This window comes from Bidens hawaiensis, unplaced genomic scaffold, assembly GCF_021521415.1.
Source record: "Bidens hawaiensis isolate Kalapana, Puna unplaced genomic scaffold, B.hawaiensis_p1.1 tig00004525_1, whole genome shotgun sequence".
Taxonomy (NCBI): Eukaryota; Viridiplantae; Streptophyta; class Magnoliopsida; order Asterales; family Asteraceae; genus Bidens; species Bidens hawaiensis.
In genome coordinates this window covers 863,793-887,709 of record NW_027491273.1, presented here as the reverse complement: position 1 = coordinate 887,709, position 23,917 = coordinate 863,793, and the positions used below count along the sequence as shown (strand labels likewise).

At 36.4% G+C, this 23,917-nt stretch overlaps 1 protein-coding gene and 1 pseudogene across 1 annotated transcript; both read left to right on the top strand.

Moving 5' to 3' along the window:
• The first annotated feature begins 1,715 nt into the window (after positions 1–1,715).
• Positions 1,716–2,722, top strand: LOC143626798 (ubiquitin-like protein-NEDD8-like protein RUB3). The gene has a single exon (XM_077096766.1). The coding sequence runs from the start codon at positions 1,723–1,725 to the stop codon at positions 2,536–2,538; it is 816 nt and encodes a 271-aa protein (XP_076952881.1). The 5' UTR covers positions 1,716–1,722; the 3' UTR covers positions 2,539–2,722.
• A 9,292-nt stretch (positions 2,723–12,014) lies between these two features.
• On the top strand, positions 12,015–23,665 carry LOC143626864 (pentatricopeptide repeat-containing protein At2g37310-like; annotated as a pseudogene).
• Positions 23,666–23,917: the final 252 nt, after the last annotated feature.

The following is a 23,917-nucleotide window of genomic DNA, read 5'->3' as shown; positions in this document are numbered from 1 at the left end:
CTCGTGTTTAACAACTTTGCCCGATTCAGCCTTCAACACAGCCTGACCCACAACAAACCCACGGTCCCTGAGCCCAACAAGAGGAGACACTCCTGTAAGATCCACACAGGCGTGTTTCCCCCCTGCCCACCCGAACACAAGAATATCAGCTGGTCGTAAAGTAGACCTCCCTTCAATAGGATCCGTGAGAAAGTTAACAGGGCCCTCCTTTTTAGCAGAAATCCCTGCCCGTTTAAGAACATCACACAGAACACCCTAACCAGATCATGTCTGTATTTAAAGTCAGGCAATTCTTTGCAATGCACCGCATGGTCACCAAAAGAATCCAAACAGACCTTACGACAAATTGGGCAAGGTTCATCCGTCGGGAACATAGGGATCATTAACCGGTACTTAAGGATAGCCCGATACTCCAAACCTGACATACGTTGGCCTAATCCTTCAATGGGGATGGCCGTTAGAAAATCCTGAGCCCGAGGAGCCCGAAGGCATTCAAACACCGCCTTTTGGCGAGGGGATAGATCAAACTTCACTTCTAAACTCTTGACGATTCCACTAAATAAGGCACTCGCCACAACATGTTGGGCTTTAGGGGGGCGGTGTCCTTATTAGAGAACCCGCTAAGATCAAAATCTGGAAGTGAAGTACGTAAACGATCCATCGCACACCCATAATCAGAGTCCAACCCATAAATATCACAACCCCGAAGAATATGGTCTTGCAAACACCACGACTGTGCTCTCGAAGCCACAAAAGCATATGTAGATACATCCTCGGCCGAACAGAGACCCAACCCCCCATAACGGATCGGAAGTGATGCCAACCTCCATTGGAGATCCCCAAAGAACGGACCTCCACAAACCACGATGTCCTCAATCGCCCTTCGAAGACCATTGTCAAATATAGAAACAGCTTCCCCCACATACATAGGTTGGCATACTAGTGACATGTGCTACAACTAGTAAAAAAATAATGACCACAGTTTCACCACTTTATTAGTATGATTTAGCATGAAAGTAGAATTCTAACAATTATTTTATTGTGTTTAAAGCTGAAAAATAAGGAGAGCCACAGATCCATCGTATTTTCGTCTGAAACTTACACTAGTGGCATGTGCTACAACTGGTAAATAAATAATGACCACAATTTCACCACTTTATTAGTATGATTTAGCATGCAAGTAGAATTCTAACAATCATTTTATTGTATTTAAATCTGAAAATAAGGAGAGCCACAGATCCATCGTATTTTCACCTGAAAACTTCACTAGTGGCATGTGCTACAACTAGTAAAAAAAATAATGACCACAATTTCACCACTTTATTAGTATGAGTTAGCATGAAAGTAGAATTCTAATAATTGTATTTAAATCTGAAAATAAGGAGCGCCACATATCCATCATATTTTTGCCTGAAACTTACAATAGTGGCATGTGCTACTAGTAAGAAAAATCATGACCACAATTTCACCACTTTATTAGTGTGATTTAGCATGAAAGTAGAATTCTAACAATTATTTTATTGTATTTAAATCAAAAATAAAATAAAGAGAGCCACAAATTCATTAATGGCATGTGCTACAACTAGTAAAAAAATAATGACCACAATTTCATGCATTCTCATCGTATCCAAACCATATGAATCGGTAAAACATTCTCACTCTCACACACACCAGATTAAATGCTACGTCTTCTAACACTTTGTTCTTGAATATCTTTTCGTTATGGATTTGTTTTTTGATGCGGACAAAGGTGTGTCGTTCACTGTTGAAGTTGGCTACTTTGATACCATTCAAGAAGTAAAAGAAAAGGTGACAAAGTACCATGGCATTCCTGCTCAAGAACAAACCCTAAAATTTAATGGAAAACCCCTACCCAACGATCTCAACATTCACACGTCCGATATCTTAGACGGATCACGTCTTAAGCTTATCACCACAACCACCACTGATGTTCAACAGCCGCCACAAGCCACCACCAAGGTCAAAACTGAAGAAACTCATTCGCCATCTTCGTCCCACAAGATGAAAATCATTGTGAACCCGTCTGGTGTGTTAATAGAAATGGACGTGAATGATTCGGTTTTAAAGATTAAAGAGAAGATGAATGAAGTGGAAGGGATCCCATTAAGCAGAATAGTTGTTTATGCAAATGGGAATGAATTGCATGATCACAAGAGTTTGCATGAGTGCCAACTTGTTGATGGTTCCGAAGTGGATATGACACTTAAGCCACCGCCACCGCCACCACACGCACCACCTCTTTGTGGTTTAAACATGAAGAAAATGAAGGTCTATGTGATGTCAAAATGTGGGGAAAAGATCGGGTTGGAGGTGAATCCTTCGAGCAATGTGGGCGAGTTGAGAAAGGAGCTAGAGAAGGTAAGACATCAAGGGGTGGGGTTTAGGTTACCAGAAGAAGGATATTTCTTCATATACAAACAAAATGTGATGGAAGAAGATCACTCGTTCAGATGGCATCGAGTCGGACAAGGTGATGTCGTTGAGATCTTTAATGGATGTGTAACCGGTGGATCTTGAAAACGCATCAATTGATATTTATTTAGGGGCCGACTTTGGAGTCACCGTATAAATTGTTGTGTGACTAGAATGTCTTGGGTTCGAGTCATTAACACAACCCTTACAAAAATGCACATTAGATGCATACATCAAGCCCCAAGGTGGTCCCACCCACCGCAAGCGAGGACCTCGTGCACCAAGTTTGCTCATTTAATTTATTTTTCCTTTCATCATTATTTTCTAATAATTCTTTATATTAAGGTGATTTGATATTATGGTTAAAAATGTAAGAAAATTTTCAAGATCCGGGTCTGAGCTATGATTTGGATGATGATCAAATGACTTTCCCCTAAAGAAAACCTTTTTTTGTATTCCCTTTAAAGCGCAAAAACAAATGCACATTTGAGTTACTCTTAACGAAAAAGAAAGGGTTCACTAATAAAAATGGTCCTTTACAAGATAACATACAAATCCTATAGAAAATATATTATTTGGGATGTATTTTCTTTATTTATGGTTTGTATGCGTATTTATACTCTTTGGGTATTTTTTATCAATAATAAACTAAAACATACCGAATTGTTTATGGTATCAGAGCGGGTATCCCACCGCTCGAACCAACCTAAACCCTAAACAGTCACAGCCGCTGGTCCACACCACCGCTGCCATCCTACAGCCTTCATCCCTGGCAAACCATAACCATCTGCTCATCACCTAAATCCTAACCAAACTCCACCACCGACGACCTGCACCATCATAATCCCACCGCCGGAAAACTCGAATCAAGTATCTTCAATCTACAGGGACTCGTCGGAGTTGTTCACGGTCATCACCGATCCCATCGTCGACCACTCAATATCTGGCCTCTCTCCTAATCGTCATCCATCACAACCTTGAATCAAAACTAAAGAAGGGAAAGGGGAGAAATTAAAAAAAAAAAAAAAAAGAGAAGTTGGAATTCGAGCTGTAGTGTGTGGTCAGGAAGAACTTGTTTCAAAGAAGGTTGGTGTGGTTATTTTTTTATAAGAAGGTGTTGCAATTTAACTTTGGAGTTTGTAATAATAATAATAATAAGCATGTCAGTAGAAAGAGAAAAACATAACATCCCTATTCCCGGTTTAAACAACGTACAATACAAACAATTTTTGAGAATGTTTGCTCCTAAAGGCAAGGTTCCACTTATCACCAACATGGAAGGTAAATTCGACGCTAGTAGCAAGTGGGTTGTGGATTCAGGTGCTACCGATCACATAACCCATAGGCTCGATTGGTTTAATAATGATTTGAAAAGGACACATGAGTTGCCTGTTACTATTCCCAACGGTTCATCCATTCCAGTGGAAGGAAGAGGATCATGCATCTTACCCAACGGAATAGAAATTAAGAATGTTTTACACGTTCCAACGTTTACTTGCAATCTCCTATCAGTTAGTCGTTTAGCGAATGATTTACAATGCGCTGTAACTTTTTTCCCTGAATTATGTGTTATGCATGCCTTGAACTCGAGAAAGTTGATTGGGATGGGTAAATGCAAACAAGGACTCTATCAGATAAGTATGGTGGGAAGCGAGAGAAAAGTAATGGCAATTGTTAGTGACTTATGGCATAAACGTCTTGGACATGCTTCGCATGGAAAACTTTGTACTCTGGATTTTGTTAAGAATGACTCTTTGAGAACAAATGGTACGTTTTGTGATTCTTGCACTAGAGCTAAATTTTTCCAGACTACCTTTTCCACTAAGTTCAATAAAAAACCAAAGTTGTTTTGAGCTTTTACATTGTGATATTTGGGGAAGAACTTCATCACTCACAGGTGCCAACTATTTTTTAACCATAGTTGATGATTTTAGTCGGTTGGTGTGGGTGTTCTTTTTAAAACACAAGTCAGAAGCGAGTGATGCTTTAATTGCTTTTCACAAAATGATTAACACACAGTTTAATAAGAATGTCAAGAGAATTAGAAGTGACAATGGATGTGAATTCACCTCGAACAGAATGCTCAATTTTTATACTGAGCATGGTATTCTTCTAGAGACCACATGTCCACATACCCCGCAAAAAAACGGAGTGGTGGGGCGAAAACACCGTCATCTCCTCGAAACGGCAAGGGCTTTGAAATTTGAAGCCAGGTTGCCCACGCGTTTTTGGGGAGAATGCATCATGACAGTAGCCTACATTATAAACCGGCTTCCTTCGGAAATTATTCAAAATAAGACTCCTTATGAGATCGTCTATGGGCAAAAACTTGATTATGAAAGTTTAAAGATTTTTGGGTGCCTTGCATACTATCGTAGCATTGAAATGAGGGGTGACAAGTTTGAGGAACGGGGGAGACCGGGAATATTTTTGGGTTATCCATGGGGTACCAAGGGTTACAAGATGTATGATGTAAAGAATGGGAAGATAATTGTGTCTAGAGACGTGAGGTTTGTTGAAAACACATTTCCTTATGACTCACACATTGACCATGAGGAAGATGAGGAACCAGAAATTTTCGAGTTTCCAACATGGTATTATGATGATCAAAATCCACACATAAACACGAGCAATCCACATGAAGAAAATGAGACGGAACCCGATAGCCCAAACAATGACGTGGAAGAGAATATGCATGAAGGTGATGTTGTTATGCAAAATGATAAAAACTGTGGCAATTTGCCACAAAATGAAGGGCCTACCCAAGTGGTAGAACCCATGGCCCAAGCTGAAAATATTGGGCAAGCCAATGTGACCGAGCCCATGAACCAAACAGAAACTGAAAAGCCCATCAGGGAAAAACGAAGTATAACTCGTCCTGCTCGATTCAATGATTATGTTGTGAATCTCCCGCCATCCATTGATAGAGCTTCATCCGAGTCTAATCAACAATCCTCGACGGTATACCCTATTGCCAATTTTATTTCTTATGATAAATTTTCTGATTCGCATAAAGCTTTCTTAACGGCCATTAGTTTGAGTGATGAGCCAAAGACTTTCAAGCAAGCTGTTCAGCATGCAAATTGGATAGAGGCGATGGGGAAAGAAATACAGGCACTTGAGACTAATGGCACATGGACCCTTGAGGATCTACCACAGGGAAAACGAGCCATAGATTCAAAGTGGGTGTACAAATTAAAATACAAGCCAAATGGAGAGATAGAAAGATACAAAGCAAGGTTGGTGGCAAAGGGTTTCACTCAAATGGAAGGTATTGACTTCCATGACACTTTTGCCCCGGTGGCAAAACTTGTTACCATTCGTACACTCTTGGCAGTTGCAATAAAGAAAAATTGGATAATTCATCATTTGGATGTCAATAATGCATTTTTGCATGGCGAATTGGAAAGAAATTTATATGAAGATCCCACAAGGTTTTGATAAAGGGAAGGAAAGAAAGGTTTGTAAACTGAAGAAATCCCTCTATGGTCTGAAACAGACATCCAGGAATTGGTATCAAAAGTTTATATCTGCATTGCATGAGTTTGTCTTTAAACAATCCAAACCAGATCACTCATTTTTTATATTTAAAACAACAAGTATCTTGGTGGCAGCTCTTATTTATGTAGATGATGTTATCATTATGGGTAACAACTCAAAGAAAATTGAAGAAACAAAGAATTTTCTTGATAGAAAATTCAGTATCAAAGATCTTGGTGTTCTAAAATATTTTCTGGGAATTGAAGTAGCACAAACAAAAGATGGCCTTGTTCCAAGCCAAAGAAAATATGTGATGGACATCTTAGAAGATAGTGGCATGTTGGGTTGTAAACCAAGTGCTTTCCCTATGGAACAGAAAACCAAACTTGGTAGGGATGATGAAGAAGTGTGTGTGGATGCTGGAAAGTATAGGCGATTAGTGGGTCAACTCCTCTATTTACAAGCCACTAGACCTGACATAACTTATTCAGTCAACGTTCTAAGTCAATTCGTTTCTGATCCTCGACAGAATCATATGGAAGCAACTATAAGAATTCTCAGATACTTGAAGTCCACTCCTGGTCAAGGTATTTTACTTCCAAAAAATGGTGTGGTGAATCTCATTGGCTATACAGATTCGGATTGGCTTGGGTGTCAAGATACACGACGATCACGAACCGGTTATGTTTTGCTTTTTGGTGGGGATCCTATTTCTTGGAAATCGAAAAGGCAGTCTGTTGTATCCAGGTCTTCCGCTGAAGCTGAATATCGGGCTATGGCATCGACAGTAAGTGAAGTTTTATGGGTTCGATCGCTCTTGAAACATTTGGATGTTTCCCAGATCGGCCTGACACAATTATTTTGTGATAACTTAGCTGTTAAACACATAGCCAATAATCCCGTTTTTCATGAACACACGAAGCATGTCGAAATGGATTGCTACTTTGTCAGAGAACGTGTGGAGTCGAAGGAGATTGAGCCCTTACACATTGATACCAAGGAACAAATTGCAGACTTGTTCACGAAAGCTCTTGGTTCTAGACAGTTGCGGTTTCTACTCAACAAGTTAGGCATTTGTGATCTCCATGCTCCAACTTGCGGGGAAGTATAGAAAATATATTATTTGGGATGTATTTTCCTTATTTATGGTTTGTATGCGTATTTATACTCTTTGGATATTTTTCGATCAATAATAAACTAAAACATACCGAATTGTTTAAATCCAAATGTAATCCAACCTCGATCATAGGGTCAATTGCTGAAACCTCTGCATACATGCTCGATATTTCCTTTCAAAATACGCCTTGGCCTGCGCCCTCTTCACCTGCAACTGACATGCCCCAACTTCAAATTTTATTTATCTTTTATTTGATTGTGATAAGTATGGGAATATATTATTATTTAAGGATTATTAGTATGACTCCACAACCAGGTTTAGGCTTTTTAGGGTGACTATGATACCGTGTAAGATTATGAAAGACTAAGTTTATGATGATTACTAAATATTGTCATACAATATGTATAAAGATCACAAATTAAGTGGCAAATATGAACCAGTGGTGTCCCAACTATTTTAGAGGCCTAAAACAAAAGAAAAATTGAGGATGTTACCAAGAACTAGAGATATGAAATTATAGAATTTACAAATTAAGCTACTATCGTTTTGATATATGAAATTAAAAATTTTCCAATTTTGTTTTGAAAAAAGGACTTTGATTTATATAATACAAATCAAAGGAATATATAAAGCACCAAACTTTATGTTATGGTTTTCCAACAACAATAAAAAAAAGTTGTATAAACCTGGCCTAGGAAAAATTAGAAACACATTAAAATTGAATAAACCATGACTAAAGAAAAAACTTATAAAAACTTGCAACCTAATAAAATCATGTAAACTTTTAAGATTAGAAGGCGGAAGTCACCTTACCCATGGAGCAACAACTAGCATTGGTGTTTTCTCATTAAACTAATTTTAATACGTTTTATTGTTATATATAAAAATATTTAAACTTTTTAATCAGGGGCGTATGTTATTAGGGGTCTAAAGCCCTAGCTTCACCCGACATCACTATAAGGCCGGCCCTGACGTGGACTAAAGCATCAGGGACTGATTTATCAGTTACAAGATATGCAGTCGATATTGCCGATATATCATCGATATATCAGTGATATATCGGTTATCAGTCCCTTGGCAATATATAAGTAGAATATCAGTTCAGAATATCGGTATCGATAATATCAACGATATTGGTCGATATTTGACCGATATTGGACTAATATTTGATCGATATATCACGATATTCCCGATATTAGTGTTTTAAGTCTTAATTATCAAATTTTAGTGTTCAATATTATTGTTTTAAGTCTTAATCAATTCTTACTTTTTACAATTGTTAGTGTTTTGCAATTTGCAAAGGTTAATTTATTAATGGTAGGAGACTATATTGAATTATTAGTGTTAAATTGCTATATATATGAATTTTACATGATATTAAAATGATTGATATCCCACCGATATCTCACTGCGATAACCGATATCTCATATATCGGTCCTTGACCGACATCCGATATTTTTCTGCATTAACTGCTTACTTACAAGTAGTATTTTAGACACATTTTTACGCAACGTATTTTAGTAACTAATAATTAGTTGCTAATCTCACATGAGACAAAATTATCACTCTCAAATACATAATATCAGGGACTGATTTTTCAGTTACCAGTAGTATTTTGGGCTCATTTTTATACAACGTATTTTAGTAACTAATAATTAGTTGCTAATCTCACGTGAGACAAATTTCAATCGCAAATATGTGTGCGCTATATAGATTTTTGGAGGGAAGTTAATGACTATTGAACTTCAATGTTAAATAAATTCCCTATGTAATGAAAAAGGGTGTAATTGTGTTCGGGACTAATCTTTAATCTCTAATATAGAGGAAATATATTAGGGATGGAGTATAACATATTCAGAGAAAGTTGCGGTTTTAGTTCAAAAGTTTCACATTTATGATATTTGTCCAATAGTTTTGTTTTCACTTGCAATTAAACCCAACCACAATAACACCGTTATCTCAGATCGTTAAACCCATTAGTGTGCTCCTCACGTGAAGAGCAATTTACCCATCAGCAAGCATACGGGAATGTTAATTGACATTCTTTCTGACATATTTAGCATCTCATTTGCGTCCGTAACACTCCCGTATGCTAGCTACTGAATATCGGACTTGCACTTTTGAATGAATAATTCGGTTGGTTTGAATATAGGTAAATGATTTAATTAATTGTTTTTGTTTTTGTTTTTGTTTTTTTATTTAAATGGTCATATGACCGTTAAAAGAGACGTTGGAGCATGGAACAATCGAGGTAGAGAGAAATTAGCTTTTTATTGAAAAGCTGGATTGAATTAGGTTGTGAATACAGTTATTCTTAGAATCAAGTTAAATGTTAAGTGGTCGTGCCACAACTAGGGATGGCAACTATGGTCCTTATGAGTGGAAGGTTTGCAAGTAGTTAATGATTTATCCTTTAAAAAAAAAAGAAAAGAAATATGTATGTAGAGTGATAAATTAATGGAAAATTGGACTTTAATAATCCAAATTTTCTGTTATTGGCTAATAATAATCATAACTTTGTTTATTCCCACTAGTAGTCCAAAATTTAAAAAAAATTGGCTCTCAATGGTCCCCCGTTAAAAAAAACTAACGGCGTTAAGTTTTTTTTCCGAATTTCAAATTGATTTATTAGGGCTTTTGATCGAAAGGAGGATACGAGTCGATTAACGTAAAACTTAGCTCGAAATGATGCTTTAAATGGCTTGATTAGTGCTTCAAATCGGGTGTTTAAATTTAAAATTAACAAAAATTAAGCTGTTTGGAGTATCGTTTCGAGCTAAGTAATTTTACATCAATCGACTCATATCATTCTTCCGATCAAAAACCCTAAAAAATCAGTTTAAAATTCGGAAAAACTTAACGCTGTTAGATTTTTTTTAACGGGAGACCATTGAGAGCCAATTTTTTTTAATTTGAGACCACTTGTGTGAATAAACTAAGTTGGGATTATTATCGGCTAATAACAGAAAGTTGGGATTATTAAAATCCAATTTTCCTAAATTAATCTATTATAATCGAAATTCTGTTACAAAAGTAGATTAAATGGATGATATGGGATTCCATAGGCTCACTAAATGTCTCGATATATATCTGCATTTGTGGTAGCATCTGCATGTTATAATATATTCAAATTCGGTCAACCTTTAAGAAATGAGGTAATTTGCTATCTCTAAAACTTAGGCTTACATTTATCATTTATGTTTCTGTAAATTGATTATTTGAAGTTAATATTTTTATCATATTTCTAAGTCATGCAGCTATATATACATTGAGGAATGTTACACCTCTCTTGTTTGGCGAAATGTTATAGAAAGAATATGTATCGTATTTTATCATATATACAATATCGGATATACATACTGGGTCAGTTCAACTAACCGTATTCTAAGATTGTAAGTACTTATTCTAATTTTTTTTTTTATTTATAGATATCGTGATGCAGAGTACCTTCTTCGTATTAGTGTGCTTATTTGGACAACAACTTCATGGCACACATCCTGCTATGGCTGCTATATATGCATCAATGGACCTGGCTTACATAATATATTTTTTGGAACCTTCATATATTAGGCATTCTTTGACTTTTAAGGTCTAAATGATTAAATCTCGAATTTGATTATAATTTACAAAAAATATATATATATAGAAAGTGTCAATAGTCTTAAAATCAAGGTTTTGTGCAGTGCGCTCATGAAAGTGTCAAGTTTTGGGATTATTTGAAGTTTCGTGTTATATTTCGTTCAAGGTTTTGGTCGGTATAACTTGGAGTTTCACGTATAATCCGAATTTGATTTAGCATACTTCAAGGATTATTAGCAAAAGGCAAATTGGGAGTTATGTTTCAAGTTAAAGTTATTTGTTCTCAAGACTCAAATTGGTAGTTTTGATTTTGTGATCCTGAGGTTAACCGAGTTGGTATTGTATCATTTGAATTATGATGGTTTCAAGTCAAAGTGAGTGTACGTAGTTTATGGTACCAAAACATTTACGGTACGCAACGAACTAAGCCTACACTGAACAAACTCTCGCCACATCACAAACTAAACTGACACTGAACAAAGTACCGCCTCAGCGCACGCAGTGGCTAAACTTAAACTTTAAATAGGAGGGGGCAAAACATTGAAATTTAATATTAAGTTCTCACACATAAAAAAAAAAATATTTTTCATCAAATAAAGATCATAAATCCTAAAAACTGGTTTGATTTGAGCTATTGAAAACCATATATTATCACTTCCGAGCCTAAAAATAGGAGAGGCAGGAACCCCCCCCCCCCCCCCCCCTTAAAAATAGGAGCGCACGGGTATGTTTGCTAGTGATCTTTATTTTACGAAGATTGAGATTTTTATTTTGATCCACTCACTCAGGGCCGTCTCAATCATGTTGGAGGCCTAAAACAAAACAGGAATCGAGGGCCTTTTCGAATTTTATTGTTACAAAGCAAAACAACTAACCACGAATATGTTTATCTTTTCAAATAAATTAAGGGTTATTTTCATTATTTAGTAGGTTATTATTCTAACTTGAACACTTATCCATCGCCTTTATATAACCAACATAAAAATTGGAGGCCTGATTCAAGTAAGGGCCTAAAGCCCTAGCTTAATTTAACTCCCTCTAGACGGTCATGCACTCACTAATTAATGACCCGACAAATGAATATGCTCGTTGGAGCTCTTAATTAACCAAACAATATATATTATTACTCTTTCGATCAAGTTGTATTGTTTTATGAATGCACTCGGTTTTTAATCAATGTTCAAAAGAAAAACACGTTATGCACAAATGCATACGTCAATACTAACAAAAGATAAACAATTGGTCCGCCATGCATGGGTCCATGAAACATAAAGTTATGCAATTTAAAATATAGTGCAACCACCATTATCTTCCTCTATATATACACACATGCATGCATGATAACAATAATCACACAAATCTTTTAGCAGTTTATTAATTACTTTTTAGCATCTCTCTTGCAAGATGGCTTCAATGTGTTCTTTTTCTTGTTCAATTCTCCATTACAAAAATCATCATGACACGTTAAGGCAATTTAACTTTCGCAAGCCGTCACCCCAAAGGCTATTACAATCCACATCAAAGGCGCATGACACCACGAAGGCTGTTACAGCGATTGAACCCATCCCTAGAAGATCAGTAAACTATGCGCCATCGTTATGGTCATTTGATTATGTTCAATCACTTTCTAATAAATTCACAGTAAGATTTCATGCAAATTTATTTTCATTTGCATGTTCCATTTATTTCTAGCATTATATATGTATAATTAATTAACATGAGTTGTATACTTGTATGCATATACTCACCATTTAGGGAGAAGATTGCAAGGCGAGAGCGAATACACTAAAGGATGCGGTGAAGATGATGAAAAGCAAGGTGGGAAGCCCGTTGAGTACCCTAGAGTTGGTTGATGATTTGCAAAGACTCGGAGTATCGTATCATTTTAAGGATGAAATAAGAAATTTGTTGGAGGTGATTTACAACAATTACTACAAAACTCATGACAAGTGGAATACAATGGATTTGAACCTTAAAGCCCTTGGATTTCGACTACTAAACCATCTTTGATCTCAAACTATAAAAATAGTGTAATGTTTGATTTTTTTTTATCTTTGTCTTATTTTTCGGAATGGTAATATCGTAGTGGGCGGATTTATGCAAGACTTACCTTGTCGAAGCACGGTGGCACTATAGCGGATATACACCAACACTCAAAGAGTACTTGGATGATGGTTATATATCAATATCTGGTCCAGCATTGCTCATGCATTTTAAATTTGCAACCTCAGTTGGTGCAACCCAAGAAATCTTGCAACACATGGAAGATTTTGAGGAGTTAGATCGCTACTCGTCACTAATCTTATGACTCGCTGATGACTTAGGGACATCCACAGTATGCATTGTTTTATATTTGTGTCTATACTTTGTATTAGTATATGTTGGGTAGGCATCTTCAATGGTACCTTCTTCACCAAAACTTATTTGAAAGCTGAACTTGCTAATGATATCAAATATAGAAACAAATAAACACATACATTCTCTAATGCTTTTAAGGATGAACTGGCAAGAGGCGACACTCCAAAATCAATCCAGTGTTACATGCATGAGAGTGGTGCTACGGGAGAAGAAGCTAGAAGGTACATCAAAGAATTGATTGGGGACGCATGGAAGAAACTTAACAAAGAACGGGTGCGTGCTAATACTCAATTTTCACGTGACTACATTGAATATGCATCAAACATGGCTAGGACGGCACAATTCATGTATGGCGAAGGAGATGGGCATGCTCGTCCTGAAATAACCAAATCTTACTTATCATCATTGCTTTTTAATCCAATCTAAATGACAAAATAATCAAAAATATATGTGTCTTTCCTCACAAGTGAAACTTTATTTATAAAATAAGATGGTAGAGAACATCCCAAAATAACTTATATATTGTAATGGAGTTGGAGCAGTTATCTTTGTATTTTCATCGCATTTTAATATACTAAGTTTGTTGAAGTTGTTTAACCTGTGACTACTTTTTAGTTATCATGCAATAAGTTGAGTAGCATGTAACTAATCTTCATGACTTACTCATGATTAGGAGATATCCTATGTATGAAACAAATGAGAATGCTCAAATGCTCAATCAAAATCCGTTGGTGATACACCGTCGAATTTCAAAGTTTCGGTAATCTGATTTCTACAAGATTATGAGTTTTGACAGTTGAGTTTCGGTGTGTGTGTGTGTGTGTATATACTAGCTTTTAGCCCGCGTGTTACGCGGGATTGTATAGTTTTTGTTTTTAATTATTTTGCAATTTTATTTTTCTAACGATTTGTTTTATTTTCAACCGAGTTTTGTTTTGATTTAAGACGTATAGTTTATTACGTTAATATATTTGGACTCTTTCCATTGAGACTAATAAGTTTATAGTTGGATTGGAGCTAAAGTTCACAGTTAGGCTATTTAGGTTGGGTTGATTCCTGCCCAGACACCTGCCGGTCCACGAGCGGCAATAGACTTATTGAAGGGTCCCATTGGCGTGCATCCATTGGGAATTGAACCTACGAATTTGCCAATTATGAGTTGGGTGCTTTAACCATTCAGCCATGGATGCTTAGAGAGTCATAGTGAATGACCAGATTCCAATTCAAATGGAATCTTTCAACTAAAACAATGAGATGCTTAAATAGAATTCTTTTAGTTCTAATAAATCAGGAGGAGATATAGAGAGATAAAAAATTCTCACTATTTTTTAGATTCCTAGACCCAATTCAATTCAGTGGGATCTTTCATTCACATTTTTTTTCCACCAAGAACGTTTTATAACGTTTATACCCTTCACTTAAAACTTGCATTTGTGTAATGCTATTCAATTGAACAAAAAATTACCTAACAGTGCAGATTACAAAATGCAAAAGCACATATAATTATGTTACAACAGAAGCTAAATGGCAGTTTATCTTTCAGCTTTAAAAATTTACACTGAATTTACTGTTTGATTTTAAAAAGTCAAAACTGTCCAAAAATCATGGCACCTAATCTACTGTTTGACTTTTAGAAAGTCAAACTGTGCAATGAGCTTTATCAAGTCAATAGTGTTATCATATGCAGACTACAAATTCTGATCGTTAGCAGCTTACATTTGATAACAATATCCAACAACATCAGTCGTGTTGTTGTACAATTGTATTTTTCTTGAGAATTCACTTTGAAGCGACCATTCCCTAGATACATACGTCGTGATATTTAATTTCACAATTGAATCACTTTAAAAAAGACCTAAGTTAGGGATTTATCAATAGGTAATTCTGTTGTGTTACTATCTTTAATGTTCATTCACCCATATTAGTATATACATAAAGCTATTTAGATTCAAAACCAGCGTCCTCTCCAACCTCTTCCTTTTCTTTGGCTAGCAATTTTACTTTATCCATTACCTCCATCAGTAAAAAAAGGAAAAACATTTGCTATTACAAGAGCTTCAACATTTTCAATTATTTATAACTCTGAAGTTGCAGGCATGTTCAACTTTAGTTTAATTGACTGCAATTCATGAATTTTCATGACTTTTTGTTGACCCCTTCTCATTTTCAGAATACTTTCGACCACCTCTCGCATTGTAAGGCCAAGCGATAACCCAACAGTTTTGCATGTTTCTTAATTGGCTGGTGTGTTGTTGTTAAGGCCTGATATAACAAATAGAACATTATATGTGTCAGTCAATTACTTTTTTTCTTTTTTTTATTAAAATCATTTGTTTAGTTTGCATTACTCAGTAAAGATTAATAGTGATACCTGTAACGGCACAATGCATGCATGTAGTGGCACAATGTTAGAAGCAAGCTCCCTGAGCAGCTCTCCTATCTTAAATATTTCATCATGGGTTAGAAAGTCCAAATTTCCATGCTAAGGTTGAGTATCAACTAACAATGACAGCAATTCAACCCGTTAAATAAATAAATGAGCATAAATACCGCATCGGTCAAATAGTCAAAAACAAATGATTTTATCCGATTCAGGTTGTCTTCTCTAACGGGTTGAAGTCGGCTATGGTTTATCTAATGGGTCGAACTCAAATAAAAGTTTGTAAAAGTAAATGTAATAGTGCAAGATCCTACATTAACCGTTTATTGTTCACAAATACATACTTATTTGTTCTTCGGTATTCACCATTAACCCCAAAGTAGTTTTTGAATAATCTTTAATCCTTCTCTTTTGGATGTTATTCTTCAAGTCGCATACATAATTAGTTACATGTATCCACTCCTATCTGTCAAAAACCTATTTACTAAATGAAAGAAGTGCAAAATCAAGTAGCGAGTGCCCTCAAGCGTTCCCATTACTCTGTTTGGCATCCAGTAACCAAAGAGAAAGCATACCATAATTAGTTGGTTTACCTGTTGTCATACTTTCCATTACCATCTGTAAAGAACTTAAAACATATTTAGCTAAACAAAAAGGATATACTTATTGGCTACCCAGATACTGTTTTAATGCTACCTATAAATATATTTTTCTCCATCATGATTCCTTCTTTGATTTGCTATTGGACTATTTAAGCAAAAAACGGCAATGGATTCAGCATTTACCTATTTTATATCATAGGAAGCTAATTCGATTGGGTGAGCAACGTTATTTGGCCCAAGTGCTGAAATCTTTTTTAGCGTCATAACGTGATGCATTGATGGATGCTTTAAATGATAAAAAAACAATTAGTATTATAACTAAGACAGTCAAAGCTAATAGTTTATTACGATATATGACCTATATCAGTTACATGAATATAATCGATTTGTAAATGTAACATATCGAAGAATGAATGACAATATTATTCATTTTAAAGACCCATTTGACTTTTATTTAGTAAAAGAAAATTGGGTATGCCTATGGATAGTCCAATATGCATATGGAGGTCAAATGTTTTTCTTCTTTAGCTTGCTTCTTTTTTTTCTTTTTTGTTTTTTTTCTGTTTACCCATTTCTCAAACCAAAATGCAATCTTTTTTTCTCTGTTTTTAAACATTAAAACTCGATTTTGAACCTATGTGAGGAAACATTAACCTTTAGGTGCATTAACATTAATCTTTAGGTGCATCAATAGCAAAAATTGAAATAAAAAAAATTACTATTAATAACTCCTTTGTACAAAGTGAAGTCATTGAAGGCGCTTCTTAGAGTTCGCCCGCTAGAGATAAAACATAACCCGAGTTTATCCGATTCGGGTTATTATTATTATTATCTAACGGGCAAACTTGGATTATTGGGTATGGCTTATCTAACGGGTAGAACTCAAAGAAACGTTTGTAAAAGTAAACGTAATAGTGAAGCATCATACTTTAATTTTATCAAATACCTAAATTTGTCAAACACTGGACTTTTTGAATAAACTATGACTGTAAATAACAAACGAAGATCGACGATCATTTCAAACAAAGAAAAACAGGTGGTGAGTTACCTATTGAAATTGTGATGAACATAGACCAATACAAATCAGAAAACGATGATCAAGAATGGAAAACAAAATTCAAATTTTAAAGACCAAAATTAAACTGAAATCGAAAATATTACAATAAAGACCTGCAATTTTATGCATCAAAATTCAAAACTTGATTAATCGAATTCATCACTGCAAAACATGTCTTTTTTGGAATATAAGTTTTGTTTTATGACCTATGAGCTTTCAGTTAGAACAACATGACTTACGCAGAATAACAAAGAAAGCAAGCCAGTGCAGAAAAGAATATAAACAACTGCAAGTAACCCTATAAACAATGCATCCAATAATTTGTGCTGGTATTTATGCACAAACTGATGAGATTAATGCCATAAAGAAGTCAAATCCCTTGTTAACAAATGATCAAGCACCTGGTGTGCATACCTGAATATGAAGGATAACTGCATCAGAAGAGGTTACACAACTGAAAACCCATGGTTGGGTTACGGATCTGATTATCCGGTGAGATTGAACATCCAAGAACATTACAACCCATGTTAAATTCCACAAAAGAATGAAAGTAGCTCTCCATTAAACTTATGGAATTGAGGGATCAAAAAAGATAATCACCAAATGGAAATTGAAAAACAGCCCAAGTTAAGCAACGATGTTGAAGAAGGAGAGGCGGCTGTGAGATGCTTGACGGAAAAGGAGAAAGGGTTATAAAGCTGTCATAACCCGTGTAAAGGTATTCGGGTTTGGTGACCCACGGGACCCGCAAAAATTAAAACATAAACGAATCAAAACCGGGTTAAATTAATGAGAGCTCACCATTTAGAAATCAACAAATCTGGTGCTTTAAAGGGGGTGGGGAGCGACCAGAAGACGACACGTAGGATTTTATGGTAGGCAATTATATAGATAGTTAGATATATATATATATGGGATATTTCAAATGAGAACCCCTTTGAGTTTTAAGAACTTGAAAGAACTTAGTTTAACGATTTTTTTTCGAACTTTTTTTATACAGACGTAATATATGTAGGTTACATACACGTAAAAAAATTACAGAATTTTTTACGCACCGAGTCGACATTTTACACATGTGTAACGGACGTAAAAGTTAGTGTAATCAGTTACATATTTATTCTCTCTCCTACTTTGACTTTTTTGTCAAATTTAATCTCAACCACATATTTCAATTCATTTAATTAAATGTGTGGCCTAGAATGGAAGTTCTTAAGTTCTTACAACTCAACATGGTTCTCAAAATATCCTTCCCATATATATATATATATATATATATATATATATAAGAGAAAAGTAAGCTTGGTGGCTTGAGGCAAAAGTCAAAAGTTTGGTGGCCAAAATATAAAGGACAAAAGTTTTGAAGTTGGCTTTATAAGTTCGGTAACCAAAGTATAAAAAACAAAGTAAGTTTGGTGACCAAACTATAAAAGACAAGTAAGTTTAATAACCAAAGTAGAAAAAACAAAAGTGTAAGTTGGAAACATCGCGTGTTCGGTAACTCAAACTTGATTCGCGAAGGAGCACTAACACCTCCGCGATGCCGGAAACCCAAAAAGATCCGGATCATTTCTCTATAGTTGTGTTAAACCGGCACCTTGCGGCAGAGACGTGATGGATATCTGTTCGATTTGTTACAGTACATCTTGTGACAAGCTTCGCAACTTGTCCCCACACCCCTCCCTGCACCCCAGTGTGTGGTGGGTTCACACCCCGCCGTTCTCGACCCCCATAACACATAGTTTATGATTAACATGCGCATAGCTTATGATTCACATGTCAAATGTAGAGTAATTACTTAATTCAAAAGCTTAAAATGAAAAATATTAAAGAAACTAACGTGCTGTTTGTTTTTTTAAAAGGTCTGCGCAGGTTATTTTATTTGTGCCGTGCAGACCACGCGTAGGAATTGTCATATGCAAACTATTTGTTTTTTCGAAGACATTTCATTAAAAAGCATCTACACAACTCTTTTTTGTGCAGATTTGGCCTATCCATTCCAAGATCTTCTAAAGTTTGCAAAGGGTTAAACACCAGACCTACCAACACCCACTATCCACTAAGGCTGTCGCTTTTATCCGAAACCCAAAACTCAACCCGAAAAAACCTGTACGTGAACTAACCCGACCTGAAAAACCCGAACCCAAAAAAAGACTAACCCAAACCAAAATAATTCGGGTTGGTTCCAGGGTTTGATTTATAAGTTTCGGGTCAACCTGAATAAACTTTTAGTTTTGTAATTAAATATATTTTTAGGTATAGGCTTAGCCTTTATCAATAAAGTTATCAGAATCTGAGCCTAATCGGCTGGTGTCATTCCAACTATTATGGATTGATTATTTATTGTTAATTTATGTTTTCCGTTTATTACTATTAACAAATGTAATCGAACAATCAAATCACATCTGATTGAAGACGATTATGGTTCGACTTAGTTACTTAGTTTTACTCTTCTTTTGAATTGTTTTTTGATTTTATCAAGTTATGTTGGTTTATTATTTAATTATTTGCGTTACAAGCTAGGAAGAATATGTTGATTTAATTTTAGTATTGAAGTTTTTAAATTTTTTTTGTTTTTTGTTTCATTTTCTAAGATACTCGAAACTCGATTAACCCAACCCGAAAAAAACCCGAAAAATTCGTGAGAGATTTGGATTGGGTTTCGGGTTAAGATTTAAAACTTTGAAACTAGAAGAACCCAACCCGAAAAACCTGAAAAACGAACCCGAAGAACACCCCACTATCCACCACCACCACCCACCGTCTACCAACACGACCGTCCACCATCCACCACCATTACCGTCTATCTCCACCGTCCATCACCACCACCGTCCACCACCACCCACTACCATAATTTATACACAACCATCAGTTTATTGTAGCATTTTATAAACGTTAAAAACTAAATATTATTATGCAGAAATTTACCACCTCTAAGGCTAAGGGTAATGGGGCTTGGTTGAGCCCCAAGTGAACCAACATCTTCATGACACGTGGCGCTGACTAGGCATGCCAACCAAGCCCCCAGACCAAGCCTCAAAGGGTGTAATGGTCCAGGTGAGCCGGGGCTTGGTTGAGTTTTTTTTTTTTTAATACTATATCCTAAATAAATATTAATAATACTAAATTAAAACATTTCATTAAAACATAAATAAAAAGGAAAATAAAAACATAAATTTAAAATGCAACAACCTCTAAAAAAAATACATAAAAATAGCGTTTTTAATTTTTTTTCGTCAATTCCTTCTGAATACGATCTTTTTCTTTTTCCATTATCGCTTGGTCGGATGGCGGTAGGTGGCTAAAGTCCTTGGCTAGAAATTCTAAACTCCTTATCCGGTTTCTTTTATGTTTAGCTTGATCAATCGACTCGAGACCAATTGACATTCTAGCAATCTCTTTTCCGAAGTCGTGATCGGCGGTTCTTTTCCCACGTTCCCTACCCGGGGGCGGCTAGAGCCTTGCTCTTTCAAATCGCCCTCGGACAAGTTTAGGTCGAAGTTAATTTGAGTCTCCGAGCCGCTAGAAGAGGCGTAGGAGCCGGACTCGCTAGTTTTCGTACATTTAGCCGATTCTTTTCCGACATCCGCATCCAGAGTAACTAACATAATCCATTTCGAGCACTTCTTGAGCACGTCCCACAAGTAGCGCTCGTCAAACGTCTTCACCATCCCGTACTTTCTTAACACCTCCGCTTTCCACTCGTCGCAAGTGAATTGAAAAACTTGAAGATCATCGGACCCACTCTGTTGCATTCGGTTTGCATTTCGGTTATGTAGGTTGGTAAATAATCCTACAAACTTACGAATATCGGACCACTGACCCGATATCATATTATCGGTTCGGTCCCTACTCCCCACTTGCTCATAAAACAATTCCCGAACTTTGCTCCAAAATACTCGATGTTTATGAAGTTGGATATAAAAAAAATAACAAAACTTTAGTAAATTGCAAACAAAAACTAAAAATTTAAATAAAAAAAAATGCACCAAAAAATAATTACCCTCGTTTCGATCTTGAGATATCTCAATCCAACCTCTAGCCAACGCTAATTTTTCATCCTTTTTCCCAGGAGTAGACTTTCGCTTCGTCACAGCCGGTGTCGATGAACCGCCCGCTTCTCCAGTTTTATTTGTTTTCTTACCTTTGTGAGAGCGTTTTGTGGGTTTATCCGGTACCGGTTGTGTCTCCGGAACGGAAAATTTGGGTTGTGTCTCCGGAACGGAAAACTCGGGTTGTGTATCCGAGTTGAAATAAGTCGCGTTTTGAGATGCCATTAGATCTTGAAAGGCCTCGTCAGATATGTAGTCCAACCCCTGCATCTGAAATTAAGCGTTGTAGTTGAAATTTCCCGAACCCGACATGATTTTTTAACAAACTTTGGAAAATCAAATGAGAGGTATTAGTAGAAATATTGAGAGAAAGAGAATGAGATAGATGATTTAAAAAAAAATGAATTGTTATATTTATAATAAGTTTGAATTTTTTTTTTATTTTAATACCCAACGGCTCTCCCCAACGGTCACCCCACACGGACTGCCCCGCGCCCCCCATCCGCGCCAACGTGGTAGCCAGGTGGCCGCGCCCCCCATCCGCGCCCCACTAGCTTTAGCCCAAACAAACAAAATCACCTAAATAAATGGATGCAAGTTACAAGCTTTATTCTTAGCTTTTCAAATCAAAACCAATGAGACATCAAAACTTAACCAAATTCAAACCCCACCCGCCACAACCCAATTCATCCCCAATGAACTTCAACTACACTGCATACGGCCGCTTAATCCAACACTGCACCGACCACCGTCACCTCCGCCGCGCCAAACTCCTCCACGCCAAGCTCATCATCTCCGGCGTCACATTAGACAACTTCTTGGCTTCAAAGCTCATCACTTGCTACTCAAAAGCCCACAATCTTTGTTATGCACACCAGGTGTTCGACCAAATTCCCCAAAGAAACACATTCTCTTGGAACGCATTGATCATGGGCTATTCGATGAATGCCCGGTATACCGACACTGTAAACCTCTTTTCGGGGTTTTTATCGTGTTCCTCGATGTGGGTTAAACCTGATAATTTTACGGTTACTTGTGTGTTGAAGGCTTTGTCTTGTTTAGGTTATGAAACTAGTCTTTGTAAGGTGTTGCATTGTTATATTGTACGGAACGGGTTGGACCGGGATGCTTTTGTTGTGAACGCGATGATAACGTTTTATTGTAGGTGCGATGAGATTGTTTTAGCGAGAAGGTTGTTTGATTGTACGCTGTGTAAAGATCTTGTGTCGTGGAATTCGATGGTGGCGGGGTATTCGAAAGCGGGATTTTATGATGAATGCAAAGAGTTGTATTTCGAGATGATGTGTTCGGAAGATGTGAAACCGAACGAGTTTACTGTTATTAGTGTGCTGCAAGCGTGTGCGCAGTCGAACGATCTTGATTTGGGAATGAAGGTTCATAAGTATGTGTTGGATAATGAGGTTAAATTAGATCTCACGGTTTGCAATGCGTTCATCGCAATGTATGCGAAATGCGGTAGCTTGGATTACGCTAAACAGATTTTCGATGAAACGAGTGAGAAAGATGAGATTAGTTATGGATCGATGATATATGGATACATGCTTCACGGTTTTGTGGATAAAGCTATGAATCTTTTTAGAGAAATGGATAAACCGAGTTTAAGTACTTGGAATGCTGTGATATCAGGGCAATTTCAAAACCGACACTATGAAGAAGTACTCGATTTATTTAATGAAATGCAGATGAACGGGTTCAAACCGGATACGGTAACACTTTCGAATATTTTTCCTACACTTTCACATTTATCAAATCTAAAAGGAGGGAAAGAGATGCATGCGTATGCGATCAGAAACATCTATGACAAAAATATCTATGTAGCAACTGCAATTATCGATACATATGCTAAGTTAGGTTATCTTAAAGGTGCACAGATAGTTTTTAACCGATCAAAAAAGAAGAGTGTTGTTATATATACATCGTTAATATCTGCATATGCTGCTCACGGTGAGGTACAGTCAGCACTAGATTTATTTAATAACATGATTAACGAACACATACAGCTGGATCCTGTTACATTCACATCAGTTTTATCAGCTTGTGCGCATTCTGGTTTAGTAGATGAAGCGTTGAGGATATTTAACAGTATGTTAAAGGTGTATAATATACATCCGTTAATGGAGCATTATGCTTGTATGGTAGGTGTATTAAGTCGGGCATTAAGGCTTAATGAAGCTATAGATTTCATAAATAAAATGCCTTTTGAACCGAGTGCAAGAGTTTGGGGCGCGCTGCTGAATGGGGCGTCGGTTTCTGGTGATGTGGAAATTGGGAAATTTGCTTTTGATCAGTTGTTTGAGATTGAGCCTGAAAATACGGGGAACTATGTTATAATGGCTAATTTGTATTCACACGCGGGAAGATGGGAAGAGGCTGAAAATGTTAGATTGATGTTAAATAATGTCGGGTTGAAGAAGATTGCGGGTTGTAGTTGGATTGAAACGCCAGGTGGAATGCAAAGTTTTATATCGAAGGATGTATCGAATGGGAAAACGGAGGAAATATATGCCACATTAGGAGGATTGATTAATTTGATGAAAGATGAAAAGTATACTGTAAGTGAAACTTTTCATGAGGAAGGTGTAAGTTGATGATAAAAGTTGATGATAAGTATACAACCAAATCATTCAATCCGGCTGTAGAGGTAAAGTTTTCATGTTTCTTGTATTATATTTTCTGTTAGATCATTGCTATTAAAATTTATATGAATTAAGTTGTAGCATGATCTTAAAATTCTTGGTAGTTGCTTCCTGCATCCAAGGTTTAAAAGTACGGAATCGTGCCTCGAGGCGTTTCCCTGAGCCTCATGAGGCGTATGCCTCGAGGCGAAACGAGGCGTAAGC